The sequence below is a fragment of the Lytechinus pictus genome, chromosome 8, assembly GCF_037042905.1.
Source record: "Lytechinus pictus isolate F3 Inbred chromosome 8, Lp3.0, whole genome shotgun sequence".
NCBI lineage: Eukaryota > Metazoa > Echinodermata > Echinoidea > Temnopleuroida > Toxopneustidae > Lytechinus > Lytechinus pictus.
In genome coordinates, this window is record NC_087252.1 from 32901705 (window position 1) to 32920883 (window position 19179).

The 19179-nt window shown below is 35.5% G+C and overlaps 1 protein-coding gene across 3 annotated transcripts; it reads left to right on the top strand.

Annotated features, from left to right (window-relative positions):
* Positions 1-1224: 1224 nt before the first annotated feature.
* On the top strand, positions 1225-17888 carry LOC129266116 (uncharacterized). 3 transcript variants are annotated; one of them, XR_010294497.1, is made up of 6 exons: positions 1225-1340; positions 2210-2266; positions 9371-9544; positions 11097-11372; positions 15192-16588; positions 16957-17888. XR_010294497.1 is itself a non-coding variant. In XM_054903963.2 (5 exons), the coding sequence occupies exons 2-5, from the start codon at positions 2218-2220 to the stop codon at positions 15344-15346; spliced, it is 654 nt and encodes a 217-aa protein (XP_054759938.2). In that variant the 5' UTR covers positions 1225-1340; positions 2210-2217; the 3' UTR covers positions 15347-17888. The 3 variants fall into 3 exon arrangements, 1 of the variants encoding a protein (XP_054759938.2); XR_010294498.1 differs by having other exon boundaries at positions 15192-16461; XM_054903963.2 differs by having other exon boundaries at positions 15192-17888.
* Positions 17889-19179: the final 1291 nt, after the last annotated feature.

The window sequence follows — 19179 nt, forward strand, 5'->3', positions numbered from 1 at the left end:
ACTCGTTATAATACTGATGGCGTCGAAGATAAATCATGATAAATACAATTTCGATGACATCATGCTTACAATTTTGTTCAAACTATGACGGTCATTCTATTTATTAGTAGGCCTGATGAAGGCCGAAATGCGGCAATGAATATAAACATTACTTGAAGAGCTCTCACCCATTATTATTTCTTATGTTTCAGTGAATAATTAGTACCTGCATGCACATTTTACCATGACGGACCTCTTAGATCATGTAGATTTATAAATCTAATACCCCCAAACTTCATAATGAAAATATATCTCGCAAAAAAAGAATAAATATAACCATCTAAAACCTCTTTGGAAAGAAGATATGACGAGCAATTGAAATTGCAATTGTTTGACGATAGGGACACTCGTTAAGATAATCTAAATGTTAAATAAGTCAATAAAAATATTCATGCTCTTTCCACAAGGTTAATTGAAAATATGTAATAACCAAACAATTTCAAGCTGCTGTCTCTCCACAATTTTCCAAGAACTACATGCAAGTGAAATGAGAGCGGATAGGCGTATTAAGAGGTTAGAAATAGTACTGACATTTGTCACTATAATTACACTGGTTAAAAAATTATTATAAAACGCCGAGGTGCACAAAATGCACCATGACCAATTTAACTACTCTACGTTACGATTCTTTTTATAATGTGATTTTTCTTCTCAAAGGGTTTTGGCAAAACCTAATGTGAACATGATTGATTTCATTATATTTCCCGATATCATTCCAAAAGTTGAACACCACCGGTCAATAACCATACTGATATCTGCTCATAGGCATATTGTACTTTCACTACTATGTACACAATAAAATCACCATGTCTATAAAATGAATAATAATAATAATAAATAATAATAATAATAATTAGACTTATATCGCGCCAAATAGTATTATGTAACCGCAAGACTATACTCCATATACAGACTGGCATCAATAGTCTGCATGCACAGACCCTGATTGAAACTTTGATCAAGAAGTGCGTCTCCACGCAAAGACTAGTACATACAAAACTTGCTGTTTCGATTGAGAGGGCCTTTAGTACACAAGGCATGAGTAGGCTGCAATTCAGACCCTTTACTCGAGTGAAGGGTTTGCACAGCAGACTAGACATCAATTGCCCCTCCCTCGAACACTGACCAATCAAAAAAAGTCAATGACATCGGATCCATCGTCTGAGTTGCACGTGAGAGATTATTATATTTAAGCGGGTGATATTTCATATAAAAAGATTTGGGCTTGGTGCAGGTTTTATTTCATTTTAGAAGGGGATGCTTCGCCTTTGCAACTTTTACCAACCACATATAGTAAAAAGGTAAGTAATGCGTTAATATTAACATGCAGATTTATTTCGAATGCTTTCGTTAATCGTTTTATTCTTCGATTTATTAAAGGCCGTAAACATGAAAGAAAAGATTACACTTTATAAACTAAATTCAATGTTTTTGATATATTTTGCACGGAATTACTGAACAATGTAATAATGTTTACCATTGATCATTCACCAGAAAATCGAGAGAGTATTAATATTAACTGTAACTTGATAGAATTGTTATTTTCTTTCTGGAAAAGGAACGATAAAAAGAGAACATTGATCCTTATCAAGTTTTCAAAACTTAATTGTTTTAAGACACTTCTGATTGCAGGGACAAAACAATTTTTTTTATCCAGATCACTTATACTGTTTTAAACATAAGTTGCTGATGTTTTTTTGCTTTTTTCTTTTCATTCTTCTATCCTTTTGCCTTCGTTTACTATATCCACATTTTCTCTATCTTCATCTTTGTTTTATAATGTAATTGCTCTTTTTTATGTTCTCCCTCTGCATTTTATCTTTAATCTTCTCGTTTTGTTCGTTATCTATCTTTTTTACATTTCTATTTCTTCTTCATATTCATGTGCTTCTTTATATTCTCTGTCTTCTTTTCTTCTTCGTCCTACTCTTATCCTTTTCTTTCTTTCTTTTTTAAGCTGTTTTATCCTCGTTTTTTTGCTCATTAAATTTCATTGTACTTTACCTCTTTTTCATTTCATCCTTTTTTCTGTACTATTTTTCGTCTTCTTCTCCCTTTCTCTTATTTTTCCTTTTTCATCGTATCCCTTTCTCCTTTATTTTATTCTAACATTATTATATGAAATACAATATACTATAAATATGTTTAATGCTTCCCCCTTCTATAACAGCTTTCACCATGAATTTAATTGCCGTCTTTGTGCCACTTTTCTGCATGTTTGCATCAGGTAAGTATATTTTGTTATGAATATGCTTCATATTGAATACTCCTGGATGATTTAGGATCAACATAATCAGTTTATCATTCGTTTATTAAACGTAGTCACATTAAGTTCACATCTGGGCTCCGTCTTACAAAGAGTTACGATTGATCCGATCAATTGTTACTCTATGGAAATCCATCAGTGTCATATTTTTTTCTACGAAAAACTTGCTAAATGTCCTCTGTATTATATGCAACAAGAAGCGCAGTGAAGTTTCAAGAAAACAATGAATGCATGAATATACATCATAGCTAGAACATATTTTAAACAAACATGTATAATAGATGTTGACGTTGCTGGCCGTCCATAGTTGCGATTGATTGGATCAATCGTAACTCTTTGTAAGATGGGGCCCAGACCTTTTTAGAAATATTCCTTGTAAGAGATGGAACAGTGTTTAAGCTAATGTGTTGCCAATCCTAATCAACCTTTTCCAAATTCTTTTAAGGGGAAAACAAAAGATAGTAATGATAATAGACGTAATGATATGGATAATAATGAAAATAATTGAATCGATTGCATGTGCTGATAAAACTAATAATGGTAATATTACAAGTGATGGCCGGGATGATAAAAATGATATGTTTTCATATATTATACAATCTATATATAGAACATTCGATATAACATCAGTATGTCTAGTAATTTTAGGGGGTGGGGCGACTGAATATAGTGTAAACCCATATTGCAGGCTGGCTGATAAAACAATGTACGTATCTTAAAACAGAAACATTTTGATGACAGCTCAGAATAAGGTAGACTTTAGAGTTATAACATGGGTAACAACTTTCTTTTGCTTCGAAAGAGTTGTTCAAATGTATCAGTAGACTGCTTTTAGACAAAAGTGAGACTGTCACCATTGCTATAATTCTAAAATACAGCCTTTTCTAAGCTGACCTCATTTCAAAAATGTCTAGATACGATACTTTTTCAGAACATCAGCGATATGCATTCAACATCACTACTAGTTTATGTCTTAAAATACTGCGACCATGACAATAATGGTAGATACATTTTGGTAATTACGAACATTCATGATAAATCGAAATTAAGACTTATTATCCAGTTCTTTGGAAATTTCTTCATTCGCGAATAAAATGACCTTTGCAAATGATGATTTTAATTGGGAAACAAAATGATCCTTGTATTTAGAAAGTAAAATTAATAGGCATCACTTGGGGACTAAAATTATATGATGTCATAAATTATGTAATACCCCCATAGATGAGTCTCCGTCTGAGGTTAGGTTAGCTTTGTAACCGCACAAGCGAACACTGCGAGTACGTTCCACTCCTTTCCAACGCAATACAGCGTAGTCTGTTGTGCAAACCCTTAACTCGAGTTAAAGTTAAGGGACCTGAATCCAAAGCCTACAGTGTCTTGTTTACTAAAGGTCCTCTCGCTCAGGCTAGTCTTTAAAGAAGACCCACCTCTTGTAAAAGTTTCGAGCAGGGTCTGTACCTGCGGAATCCATGCAGCTGGTATGCCTTAACATGATAAGTGTATTTAAGTACATTTGTACCTCAATTAAAAAAGGCCTGTAAAACATGATTAAGGTTAATTCGTTAAGGTGCTGGTATGCACGTGGTTGAGTAACCGGAAATGAAAGTTATTTTATTTATTTTATTTATGTTTTCAATTACTTTTAAGTTAATGACTCCTAATGTACTTTTAAATTTTGTCCCATCGATAATAATCTTGCAAATAACCGACACATAACCGACAACAGTAAATAGCAGACAATTATTTTGTTTATATATACATTTGCAGTGGATTGCTCTTGTTTTGGCCCCTTTTTTTATATTAATTCATATTTCCATGCTAAATATTGAATGTAGTTTAATTCACGGTTCACTTGATAGGTTATCAAGGATACGATAGATTACAAAAATCTGTTTAACTTGTAATGAATTCAGTACCCAACACTCTTTACTTACTTTCTAATTTCTTTCCTTAATTTCATCCAAGTGCATAGGGACATGCGTTGCTATGTGTTATGCGCTATAAAAGAACTAAATATTATTATTATTATTATTAAATTTTCAACACGCAAGATACTCGAAATTTCATCAAAGTCAGAATTTATGATAATTAACGAGTTTGGGTGGTTCGTTTTTCTCCTGTATTAGTTAATAATATTCAAGGCGTCAACAAGGAGGTATCATTTTCCATTTTACGAAGTTAATTTTTTTAATATTTCTGCCTCATTATTTTTTACTACTTCAACTGGTCTGACGTTGTTAAATATGTAGTTTTACCTTCACTAGAGGTTTATCGTAAAGAAATACCACATTTGTCAAAATTAGCCTAACAGGAAAAAAAATGTTAAGAAAGAAAAACCTTTGTAAAAGTTGGACGTTGTATTGCTTGCTAATTACATATTCATGATATCGTTAACTGCAGTAGTGCCAAACTTGTTTTTGTCTACCAATTGTAACGTTGGTTCCATTATTTGCTATTTGTGTTTGCTATACCCTAATTTAAGCCTGAATGGCTGCTCGAAAGAACATTTTAAGCATGTGTAAGGTTTTGCAATCTAAGAAAAGAATAGTGGCTATTAGAAATCGTTTCAATGGCTGACTGCATGCTTGTGAGCATTTGAAATCGACCTTAGTTACCGTAACGCCCTCTATCGGTAGTGTGTGTTTAAATGTCTCTTGGAAAAATCATCTTTCAAATTTAGTGGTAGGATGTCATGAAACCATTGGCGGCGGAAGCCAAAAATTTTAGGGGGGGACCACAAATTTTTTTTGACAAGCAAAAAAAAAATAATAAAAAAGGTTATCAACCTAAAATTTTAGGGGGGGACGCAGGAAAAAAAATTGACAAGCCAAAAAAAAAAAAAAAAAAAGGTTATCAACAAAAGATTTAGGGGGGACCGTCCCCCCACCTAAAATTTAGGGGGGACACGTCCCCCCCCCGCTTCCGCCGCCTATGCATGAAACTAGAGAAAGTTTATTACACATCCTGACATCCTGCCCATTAGATTGTTAGGATTGATTCGGTTTGTACATACATACATATATCATATATACATGTATATATATAGATGTATATGAATACTGGGCGGTATTCTGAACATTGTCTTTTTTCCATATTTTACCCTTTATCAGAGATATGACAAAATCGGTATTCTGGTGGATGTCATAAATTTAGTCATATCTTTTAGTACCAAACATCCCGATACCCTGCCGACTAAATGTCAAGCGTATAATGATATCATTTAGATTAGATTTCCGGGGTATTAGTTTCACTCATCATCCATGACAACTTTCAAAAGTATTTTTTCATGCTACAATTAGTTATGCCCTAAATATTAATTCCTCCTTTTTTCTATGTTTTTCTTCTTTTTCTAGTTCTCTTCTAAAATCCTTCACAGCTCCCTGTCTCTCTTTGTAATTAAGCGCATCAATATACATGTAGTTGCGGGATACCAGCAACTGTGTTAGGGATACACCCTACCTGCCACGGGGCCTTCCTATTAGCAATAAGGGCTCCCACTGGGAACTAAAAATGATTTTAATTTGTTTGCTTCCGAAAAGATGGGCAGGAACTTGGAAAGATATGACAGGGAAAGGACAATGTTCATAATACCGATTTGTGACAATCATAGCGGTGTAAAATCTCTGAGAGAAATGACAAAATTTATGACAAAAGTGTTCCAGAATACCACCCCTGGATATTATTTCGGTCAGGCAGGATGAAAGTTTCCATGTAAAATCACCAAATTTATCTGACAAAATACATTTTATTTCATATATTTCATAATTATCATAACTCTTTTGCGACATTCAGGTTTTAAGGATTTGCAGGACTAAAATCATGTTTTACCTGCAATGGTGTTTACCCTATGCATATGGCGTTTTAAGTTGATGCCGGCTCACAGAAACATATAAAATACAACTAGAGTAATTTAATAACCTTAACCATTTCGCATGGCAGCTATAAAGAACCAAGGCATTATGCCATTTGCATAAAATCGACTGATTCTATGCAAAAGGGAAAATTGAATAGCCCCATCTTAAGTTGAGAATGCAATAGGCTATTAACACTGTTAATAAGCCGATAATAGTATATATAATAGACGGGTCAATATACGACCACAAATAACCCTACCCGGAACAGATTGCAACAAATGGTTTTCAACGAGTTTTTTGTACTATATGACCTCAGGAATAATATATCAAAAATATACCAAAATCCCCATCTGGGAAAGTGGGTATTTTCAAAATGGCCGCCATTCACTGAAAATGGATACTACTCGCTCATTATCCACCCTTTATTTCTATTTCGGCTCATATTCCAATGTCTAGGGTGAAAATAATTTGTCGATACAGGCTAAAGCACTCCAGGGTACTTAGAAAATCCAAGATGGCACCAAGAATGGCTGCGGTAGGCGAACAATTCCACAATTCATCTTCTAATGTGGCTTTAATCTGGTTTCTATTCAATGGTTTTAAAGAGTGAAGTAGTACAATGGAACAAGCTATAAGGACAGTGAATGGTCCAAAAATCCAAGATGGCTTTAAAAATGGGGTATGAAATGACTGCTGTTACTTAAAAGTGGATATCAGATATAGAACATTAAAAACACACCTGACGGATATTATTTTGGTATATACACAGGGGTTCCAAGGGTAAACAATATTTTGGGACTGTTTACAATGCCTTAAAATCCAAGTTGACTTTCAAAAAGGGTTCTAAAATGAATAAGTTATTTATTATTTATGTTTTTTATTACTTCTTTTGTTAGTTTGTGATTTGTTGCACAAACTCATGAAAACTATCTGTTGTGAGTAATATCCCTGTTCAGTAACTGGCGGCGTTTTAGATGCCATTTTGAAAATAACCACTTTCCCCGAAAGCGGATTTTGCTAGATTTGATACCCGAGGTCAAATACTACCAAAAAACAGTTGAAAAACCTTTTCTTGCAATTTGTTCCGGGTCAATTTAACCATATCTTGACCGTCTATAAGAGTGGTAAATGTCTGAAAGTTCGTAGTTTATTTGCAGTCATGCATCAATCCAAGGGGATCCACACTTTACAAGCTTTGCTTTTTAGTGGACCCCCTCATACCATTCATGTTCAATATTATACTGTTTTACGAAGTAAGAATGATCGTCTGAAAAATTGTACTTGATTTGTATTACTTTATATTACTTTGCATTTTGTTTTGAATGGAAATGGAATCAAGAATTGAATTTGAAAAAAAAAATAATAATTTGAAAAAATAGTAATATCAACTTCGCTTAAATTTGTGATGATTAATTTGTTTAATAGACTATACTCAATTTTAAACCATCATCTGTAATAACATAATGCAAAATCGTCATTGTTATAAATAAAGTCTCACCAATTTTGCTAACCCTATCAATTATAAATGGTTTATTTCCAATTCGTCTAATGCCAATTCGTCCGATTGCCAACCCGTCTACTAACATTTGGTCCATCATCAGTTCGTCTACTCACCACATGGTCTACTTTCAATTAGTCTAATGCCATTCCTTCTAATAACCAGTTGGTCCAATAGCCATTCAGTCCATATACCATTTGGTCTATTTAAACTAAAGTAGTAATTGTGCAAAATGAATGAAAAGAAAATGGGTATTTGACCAACTGATTATTAGACGAAATGGTAATAGACGAAATGGTGATTAGACAAAGTGATTTTTTTTGACCAAATGGTTATTGGACCAATTACTAAGTGAAGGTAGACCATGTGTTGAGTGGACGAGTTGGCAGTGGACGAATTGGCAATTTACCTTATAAAGTGGTAATGTAGTAGGTTTATTTCACAAGGGTTTAATCTGAACGTTCTCCGCGACCTGTTATAATAGGGAGTTTTCTCAACAACTACGCAGACGTTTTCTGTAACCATGGTAACGTGGATCTAAAGTTCTAAACGTAACGTGGATCAAAACAGTAGTTCCTTCGTTGACTCGGTGAATTGCCAATTCATTTACTGACATCTCGTCCGCTCACCACATGTCTAATGCCATGCCGCGTCCATCAACATTTCGTCTAACAACCATTTGGTCCATTAACCATTTGGTCCAATCATCACTTTGTCTAATCACCATTTCGTCTATGAACATTTCGTCTCATAACCAGTTGGTCTAATATCTATTTGATATTCATTTTGCCCATTATAACACCTGGTCCAATTAGACCAAGTAGTATATGGATTAAGTGGCTATTGGACCAGCTGGTTGTTAGACGGAAGGGTATTAGATTAAATGAAAGAAGACCATGTGATGAGTGGGCGAAGTAATGATAGACCAAATGATAGTAGACGAAGTTGGAAATTGGACGAATTGGAAAACGACATATTTACAATTTTTCGTCAGCTCCGAATATTATAATACGTTCCAGAAAGCGTCCGCGTATAGGGTTGTGAAAACGCACTACTAATTATATTCGATTTACTCTTTCCAAGCTCTTTTACAAATAGACCCTTTCTCATCTGATGAATGAGGGTATGCCCTACAAGTTCAGCGATATGTTTTCCGCCCTTTCACGCGGTAAAAAAAATTGTAATTTGAATGATGATTCCAGTGAAAAATAAGGCCAATGACGAATTTTTAGCACGTGTGAAACCAAACTAGAATCACGAACGCTAATCACAATCACGAATTCAAATTCTACTCTGGATGTGAATTCCAGTTAAGTTTCACTCAAATTACGGTACGAATTTTCCGTGTGAAAGGTTCGAAGATTCTAAAAAAAGAGTTGCAGTCATCATTACAATGATGATTCAAGATTCACGTGTGAAAAGACCCTTAGAGTTTTAAAATGCTTTTCTTCTCTCTATTAATAGAACCACATTAATCACCATTCCTCAATGCAACGTAGAAAACTATTACTGGTGAAGTTACACACGCCAGTTGACGCACCTGATGATTAGTATGAGTCATATTGCACATTTAATTTGTCTTTGTGTCCCAGGACATACTTTTATATTACATGACACAAATAATTTGAGATAAACATAGTGTGTCATCGAAATATTTTGTAAGTATCATCATCATTATTATTGATATTATGTGTTTCTTTTTTTTTTTAACAGGGGATGCGATAACATGCATTATGTGTAGTGGTATCACGACTACAAACAACGCAGCCTTAAACCTGACTGATCTACCCCCAGGGACATGTGAAAAACCACAGGAGTCAAATTGTACTTCCGATACTAAAGGTTGCATGACCATGTACTATATTATCACCCTGATGCATAAAACTGGTAAGCAAGAAAGAAAAAGAAAAACACTGATAACCATACCCTGACTCTTAATTTCATCAACTTAGCCACACGCACGTACTCGTATCTTTCCTTCAGCCAGGGTAACACACACAAAAAAATCAAATTTTCCATAATAAAGTCGAACCGATTCTACCCGAATATGGCCTGATTCGGATGAATTCGGTGGATTCGGAACCTACTCGTCTCTGATTCGGAAAACTCCCCGAATCAGAGACGAATGCACGCCGTAGGTCGGGAGTAGGTCCCGAATCAGAGCAGAATCGCGAATAATTGAACCAAATCAATTTTTATCATCCTGAACAAAGCCAAATGCCAACCCCCAAAAGAGACTTACTAGAGAGTTTTAGGAGCAGTGAACGTGAACGACGTAGCAGTCATTTGATCGTTCGAGTCAACGTCGTCGTCTGCCCTTGTTCACTACGGATGCGAATACTTTAGATTTCACTCGACTTGTACGTGTACGTACGTCCACATAAAACAGCGCGATAACCATCGGGCCATGGCACGCTGCCCGACCCGGAAGATCTGGCGCACCATCGCTTGGCGACTCGGTCGGGGATGCGAAGGTGCAACTTGTGCACATGTGCCCTTTAACTTGCTTTGATTCCTTTTTACGCGAGTTAGGATATAAATCGATGTATATTTTGGAGATCAGAAAGCAATTTCAAATATGATAAACATAGTGCATCGTACAACTTACATTAATTTTGTGAAAAGTCACTGAAAACTGTGTTTTAAAAGGGAAAGGTTGATCTTCATGCCGGGCTTGACCGGTCAAAATGACGTCACTCACGTACACGTCCACTATGATTTAGGAGAACCGCAAAATGGATGTGGCGAGGTTCTCGATTCTGATAGTGGACGTGTGTGAGGACCTGATGCATATGGCAGGCCAAAAAATGACGTCATCTCGTACCAGTCCACTATGGTGACGTACATTTCTAAAAGTGTTCACTCTACATGTAGCCAAAGGTGGCAAGAGTCGAGCCGCATGTTATTATTATTGCCCGAATGCTCCGATTACAGCCGAATAACGACCAGAATCGGAAAGAATATTGCTGAATGCGCCGATTACGCCACCGAATTCCACCCAATTAAAAGCCACCAGATTGGTCCGAATTGTGCCTAAATCGACTTATTCGGCTGCTAGTCAGCTGACATTCGATACTTTTCTGGCTTTTCGGCCCACTCGCCTCTATTCTGCTTTGTATTCATGTCACAATTGAAACAGCAATTTTTGTTTGTGCTAGTCTTTTCGAGGAGACACACTGTTGATCAAAGTTCCAAACAGGGTCTGGGCTTGCAGAACTAAATAAGGAGAAGCAATGGTAAAACGCATGTTACTATTGGGGAATAAATGTAAAATTTATATTCTATAATTTTAGAATATATAATATGTCATTAACAGAAGGTATAAGTTTTTGTCTGTTTACATTAGAGGTAAGTCCTTATATTGATTGCTAATTGATCACTTTGAGCGTAACGGATATAATATTGAGGTAATTTAAAATCTTCTTTTCCTAATTTACAGAAGGTAAAATCATCATGACAGACATTGAGCGAGGATGCGCTCCCCCTAACTTCAATTACGTGATCCCCGACGGGGACGCATGTCTCAACGAAACTTCAACGGAGGTATTTTCTGCAGCTCTGCCTGATCCGTCCACTGTGCTTCCCCCTAATCTTGGGGCGACCTATGATAGTCATCAAATAAGCTTGTGTGTGTGCGACAGCCAAGATCTGTGTACACCACCCGAACCGGCCAGTACCACGAATCAAACGGTTCCAAACGCCGAACCGACTCCAGGTAAGATCCCGTAAGAGCACCGGAATATGTATAAGACGCGTCTTGAACTACTATAACAAGGTAGATTTGCTCGCTATAAAAATTACTACCATAGTTAATATTATTATTATTGTTATTATCATATTTATTATTATTATTATTGTTATTAGGCCTATTATTATTGTTATTGTCATTATATTAGTTTTATTGTTATTATTGTTATAATTATTGATATTATTATTTCAAGGGATGGGGATCACATGTCTTCTCTCTCTCTCATTCAGGAAGGCAGCATATTACATCGTATAACATATACGAGAACGTCTTTTTCCCAAGGCAAGAGCAGTAAGATGAATATAAAGTAATATATGCTGTGAATTGGCGTCATTGATCGCGCAGTCACCTTAGGGGCTGAAGCCACCGTCTTGCATTCTACACCTGGCGCATCTCTGACTATTTTTGCTATCAATTCCTGTATCGTCTTAGGGAGGGTATTTTGAATCAATGAATTTATTAAAGTTGATAAATACATTGCGCGAGCCGTAAAACAGAAGATGGGAGAGATGTGTCCCCAGACAGATTCACAATAATCCTTCGTTGTCCCAGAACTCGGCAAAGACACATTCGGTTTTTTTTTTTGCAATGCAACACAAAACGGATTCAAGAACATAAAAGATGCATTATTGAATTCCCTTCATAACAAAAAGTAACCAAGACGTCTTTGCCGATTAAAAAAAAGATCGAAACCGTAGTTTCGTTTTGGACTCTGCATGAGAAACGACATATTTGCAATTTTTCGTCAGCTGCGAAACGTAAGACGACCTGCTGCTCGAATTACCTTTTTTTACAAAGACTCCCAGCTGTTCACTCTGTTTCTAATACTGTGTGTTTGTGAATTTGTTCTGCGTCGGCGTGCGAAAAACCCCTAATAACCAGAGAAGTAGCACACAACGCACACAGTTAACTACTAACCCGTTTCATCTACAAATCTAGTAACGTGTGTTTCATGCTTGATCAAGTTCAAGTTTATTTATTTAAAACCAAAAAACATATTATAATCAAAATAAATATACATACAACGCACATGAGTACATAAATACGTATCAATTAGATTATAGCATAGATGAATTGGTTTTAGGACCCCTTTAAAAAAGCAAGGCTTGTGAACGGGGCCATAGAATACTTAAGAGAGAGAGAGAGAAAAGGGTGTATATAAGTTTAAGATGCTAAACTAGACTGGAAACTATTTACATACACATATATGCGCACACATCCACACCCACCCCATCCACAAGTACACATACTTAACGTTAATGAGCAGGTCATAAACTTAAAAATGAGAATACATATTGAAGGAAAATAATCATAACCTTTCAAGAAAGTAAGTTTAGGATAACCTTTTGAACATAGATAAGAGAACTAACAAAGCAATCCTTATCAAAACGACTGGCAAATGTTAATACTTAATACCACTGATATCCGTATGCTTGATGGAGCTTGTACGCTTGCACGCGATTCATTAACGCACACTCGCACGCGTGATGTTTGAGGTATAGACAAAGTACTCCACGACCGTATCAGGACGTCTACCCCCTGGACATCCACCCCCGGACATCCATCTCCCGGACATCCACCCCCTTAGGACAAGTACCCCCTAGGAATCTACCCCCCCCCGGACATCTAGATATGCGGGGGTAGATGTACTAGGGGGTACTTGTCCTAAGGGGGTGGACGTCTGGAGGGTGGATGTCCAGGGGGTGGATGTCTAGGGGTAGATGTCCTAGAATCCTCCACGACACAATAAACATTATATGGGACCATACCAACGGGTAAATACGCACACGCACACGCATTGAAAAAAAAGTATGAAACTTTGCGCACGCTTGACCATTTGGAGTACCTGTATTGTTTCCGGTTATCTTAAAAGAGCGCGCGGAAGCTCTATACCCCTATCGATATCGATGCTTGATACTTGATTTCATTTCCAAGAACAACAATACAGTGCGTCCCAAAAAAAACTATACACTTTTGAAATGGCTGCCAAATAAAAAGTATATCACTTTGGGGGGAAAGACTTACATACATGGAAGCCTATAAAGTCAACTTTAAAATGACACCAACAAGTTGGAAAACTTTTCATGCTTGAGCGAGCACTGCCCACTAAAACAAAGGGTATGGAAATTAGGGTGGGCAGGAATTAGCCTTCCAATTTCTTTCAGTTTTTGAGATGCGAGTCCCTTGGAACTTGCAAAGTTGAGGATGTTTTGATAAATCAATGATCAAGCATTATCAATTTAGGTTTTTAGAGCAAATTTTAAGAATTATTAAATTGAAATTTAATGTATGAGTGAACATGAAATACAATTTTTCACTTTTTAAGTGGATCTCAGCAATGTGTTCATGGAAGTCAGAATATGGATAGGACTTAGGTGGGGGAAGTAGGTTGACGGGATATGGGTCAACAGAACACTTAACCCCCCCCCCCCTCTCTCTCTACCCCTTTCACCCCTCCTGAGAGACTAGCCTTTGCTAGGGTGAGCAGGAATTAGCCTTAATTCCATTTTTTTTTTAGGTGAGTCCTTTGGAACTTGCAAAGTTAAGGGTGTTATGCTAAATTACTGATAAATGGAGATCCGTTTTGGTTTCTTAAGCAAATTTCACGAGTTACTAAATTGAAATGTAATGCATGAGTAAACAGGAATTGTAATTTTAGTGTAGCATTTTTCGTTTATTATGTGGATCTTAGCAAGTGTGCTTGTGAGAGTCAGAGTAATGTGATGGTACCTGTTACATGCAAGGGGATGAGATAGGGTAAGACTGGGTTAAAGGGGCATTCTTCTTTGTGTTCTCTTACAAATTACATGTCATGTACTCACCCCGCCCTCCACCCCTTTCTTTCTCTTGGTTGGTATTTAAAACTTAAAATGCCAAGTGACTGATGGTTGATGGGTCTTTCTTTTCCATTGAATGATTTATTAAGAACTTGACTAATTATGATAATTTATGAAATCATTTATTGAAAAAGCTGAATGTTTGATTGATAATGTATTGAAAAAGGTGAATATTTGATTGATGACATTGATTGAGTTTATTTACTAACAGATTGTTGATTGAATGATTGATAGATAAAAGTTGATGATCTAATTTTCAGAATTTATTATCAAATTGACAGTCCGCTTTGCACTTAATGCGTACATGTAATAGCAATCAGTCTCAATCTCAACAGGAGGGGGGAGGGACGGACCTGTAGGAGGGAGGCTAAACGTTCTGTTGACCCTTTTCCCATCAGCTTACTTCACACACTGAAGTCATTTCTTACTCCTATTCTCCTGACTCCAATGAACACACTGCTGAGACCCACATTGTAAGTTAAAATGCTTCACTAAAGATTGCAATTCATGCTTACTCATGCATGGAATTTCAATTTGATAATTCATGAAATTTGCTCTAACAATTTAAATTGATAATGAATGACCATCAATTCATCAGAACACCCTCAAGTTTGCAAGTTCCAAGGGACTCGCCTCTCAAAAACTGAAAGAAACCGAAAGGCTAATTCCTGCCCACCCTAATTTTCATACCCTTTGTTTAAGCGGGTAGTGCTCACTCAAGCATGAATAGTTTTCCAACATTTTGGTGTAATTTGAAAGATGACTTTATCGGCTTTCCATATGTATAAGTCTTTCCCCCCAAAGTGATATACTTTTTATTTGGCAGCCATTTCAAAAGTGTATAGTTTTTTTTGGGACGCACTGTAGAGAGAGAATCAGGGTATATTTTGCGGTATAAGTATTAATAAGTCTTGTTTCTATTATTTTGTGTTTGTTTTTTATTCCGCAGACATGGGAGATACGATAACTACTGTTGCATCCGATGCCACAACGTTGTCCGACTCACTTGGCTGTGATGAAGAAGGAGATTCTGCAGCAAAGGTGCTTATCGCAAGTTCCGTACTCGTTGTTGGTTCTCTTCTGAACGTCTTGTTATCCATTTAATACCAATGAATCGATTGATGTTACTCGCATGTCACGTTTTAAATACCGCTACGTCTACGTCACACTGTCGGAGGCGACTCCGGATCGACAAAATTTTACATTACCCCCAATGCCATACTATCGGTTAGGGTGGAGTCAGTGTACGTGATGTGACTGTGACGTCAGACCCGTGACTTGTAGCACTTGATGAAGCCACACTTTGCATATGACTTTTACCGAAAATAAAATGATGCATAATTATCATGATTATATTAAAAAAACAATAAAACAAGAGTAATTGGTTGATGATGATTGGTGTGAGAAATGGGGTATTATTATATTTATTGACTGGTCTAATTGGTTTTGTAAAGCTCTGCAGACTCAGTGTGTTTAAAAAAAAGGTGGTCAAATCTTTGAGGGATTTCATTCAAAAATAATTCAAATTTACCAAACAATGAAAGAGCAAGTTCATAGATTTATATTGCTACCCTATACTTGTATCTCTTTCACCACTTGTGACTCAAATTAGTGATTTGAAGAAATCAGGTACGAATTGTATATATTTTTCCAATATTTGGTAATTACGCTGAGATGAAATTTCAATTGATGCATCAGGAGAGTGATTTCATGTTTTATTGACATGGTTAACCGAAACAGCTCTACTTTAGGCTTCAATAAAGGGCCGAAGAAAATGTAGTTTTTCCAATGATTAGCTTCCCTTCACTTCAGCCATTTCAACAAAACTTGATAATATATAAAAATCTGTAATTCTAGTCAGTAATATTTTTTTTCATTCATGCATGATGTCCGTGATGCAAGTTGGGTATCAATAAAACCACGAGGAGTTGCTCTTTCTAGTTATTTTTAATCTAAACTCTGAACCGACGAATCGACCTGAAGTCGTTTTGATAGGATTGATTGTCGTATATTGTATCATTTAATGTGTTTATATATTATAATTGGACATACTGGATTCTGTCATGACTGGGAGGGGGGGGGGGGGGGGGGGGGTGAATACTCTATTTTGTCCGTATAGTATTCAGAAGTCCAGTTTAGAATTGGCAGTGTCTATATGATTCTGTTCTAATGGGAAACAGGAGAATTCAGAAATACATTTTGCAATATCATTATACAATGTTATAAATCGATTTGGTCAGTGACCTCTCTTAAGGATCACCTTTGAACAAATGATTATTTAAAATCAAACTTTAACTTGAATCAATTTTTAATCTAATCCCTGTGTTCGGCCGGTCACTGACCACAGCTTGTGTTGATTTATTTCCAAACTATGGAATGTGTAATTGAGAGTATTCACATTCTATATTCCACTGACTCTATATGTAAAGTCTTCATTTTTTTGAGAAAATTAATCGAATATCATACATTTAAGCTGCATTATTTATAACTATACGGGTGGAGGTTTAATCAATGTATGTACACTGCAAAAACTCCGGTGTTGATTTAACACCAGCTCGGAATCTATATATGTCCACACCAGAGAAGTATTGAAACAACACCCGTTTGGAATCAAACCGATGCTGTTTTAATAATTGGTGTTGTATAATCATCTGGTGTTAGACTAATACCAAAACCGGTGTTGTTTAACACTTATCTGGTGTGGAAATATATAGATTCCGGGCTGGTGTTAAATCAACACCGTTGTTTTTGCAGTATATTGACAACATTTACCTCCTTCATTTAAGATATCATGAGCCTTTTTTAATAATCTTAAATCAAAATAATTTTATAATTTTCAGTAAGAATTCGCGCAGACATACTGTAATCTCAGGTGCTGAATTATTGTTTTAGTGGCCCAAACATAGAATAGTGTGTGCAGGTCTTTGTAACCGAATGGAAAGGCACTTTATTAAATGTCTATTGGATAGGATTAGATCTTTTCCCTTGAATTTGTTGTTCGTTATATTTTCTCCATCATAATTAAACAGCTTCGCTTACCACATGTTTTATTACATGTTGTCTTTGTGTAACTGCTTACCAACCAGTATTAATCAGAACACATTATTATTATTATTGTTGTTATTTATTTGGTATTTCAAAATACATTATTAAACAATACAATTACATTAACAATGTGATATGCGTGACATATTACGAAAGACTTGGAATAGAGATGGAGGGGCTGCCTCAGTTTCGAAAATGTTAACTAAATTACCATGACCCGCAGGTCTTCCTTCCCACACCCCTTTACCTCCATCCAGGTCAGTATAAGAATATAAAAAGAAACATATGAATTATACGTATTCAACTTAAACTGGCAACAGTTCATTTGGCGAAACAAATGTAACATGGATCCATCAGCAATTATCATTTCAATTGATTCATGGCAATATAGATAATGAAAAGGGGGAAAAATGATGCATGTTATTTTACTTGATTGTGTACATATCCAAGCTGTTTCGAATATCAATTGATTACCTAATTATTGGAGGGCACTCTACAAGAGCTTGTCTACGAATGAATATTCTTACATTATATTGTAATTGTAAATTATTTGAAGAGAATACGTATATACATGTTGGTAAGAATAAATCCACTAAATGAATATATATTTTCGTGTGTTCCCTCATTAGATTTGCATATCAGTCATCGAGGTTTCGACCATCATAAGCCAACTCTTTGAAAAAGCTATTCCGTTTAAATAGTAAAATTTTGGTGGTCTTCTCACGACTTTCTTTTCTTGCATTGGGTCTACCTTAGATATAGATATTTTAAAAAATGGAAGAAAAAAACTAAAGATAGATAAATAAATGAATATATAAATTAATAAATAAATAAACAAATATATATAAATGGATGAGGTCCGGCAGCTTTTGTATGGCAAAAAAAATGAAATAAATAAGAACAAAAAAGAAAACAAAATTTTCCATTTGACTGATGAGAAACTCAGAGCTGTGAAACGTCTGATTAAATACTGATGAATCACATAAAATCAATTTCCTGATTAAAGAGATTTGCAGTGCGTGTGCATAAAGTGGATATTGATTTTTTATATGAATATAAGATTCGTTTGCATGTGTGTGTGTGTGTAAGATATCATGTGATGGAATGTTTCATTCTTAATGTTATTTTACTTTGCTTTTATTATTCAATCCTGTGTATTTTTTTAAAAAATATATTTGTCTGTATAAATTTTGTTCACTGACTTTTCGAGAAAAAAAAACAGCCTGACGCCTGACAGCAGTTTAAACCTATGAAAATAAAATAATCAAACATACAAGAGCGATCGAAGTCCTTTGAAATATCTCCTCATGTTCATGTGAAACAAAGTTTTATTTGTCAATGAACGTCCGGAATTACTATCGTTTTAAGATTTAGTGGTTTGGTCTAGTAGGCTATTGTTTTTAAATCTGTGAAAATTGAAATATTATGTAATTCAAACAATAAAAAAAGAGAAATGGTGAGGGAGGGACAACATCGAATCTCTTATTTGCATATCACTGAGTTGTGGATAAAACTGTTCTGTAAAAAAGGAAAACTTTCAAATGTCATAACTTATTTTTCTGCCGATTTTTAAGAAATTTACAGAATTAGGCTTGTTTGATACTCTATATTGATTCAAATCAGCATTTTTCTGGATTGAGGCGTTTCGCCTTCTAAGCACAGGTGACGCCAAACAAATAATAAAATAATAATGATCAATGATGATAATAATAATAATGATAATTATAATATTAATAACAATAACAATAATGATGATAATAATACTACTTATAATAATGGCAATAAAAATAATAACAAGAAAAAAGTCAGAATGCTAGCTTTCGGCAGAACATGAGGAGGGGGGGGGGGCTAGCTTTTGGGTGAAGGGTGGGGTTCTCATATAGCGCGATTCT

Excerpts from the sequence above, each read along its gene's own strand:
- LOC129266116 (XM_054903963.2), top strand. The coding sequence starts at position 2,218 with ATGAATTTAATTGCCGTCTTTGTGCCACTTTTCTGCATGTTTGCATCA. Across the intron at positions 9,545-11,096 it reads CACCCTGATGCATAAAACTG|AAGGTAAAATCATCATGACA; the intron begins GTAAGCAAGAAA and ends CCTAATTTACAG. Across the intron at positions 11,373-15,191 it reads AAACGCCGAACCGACTCCAG|ACATGGGAGATACGATAACT; the intron begins GTAAGATCCCGT and ends TTTATTCCGCAG.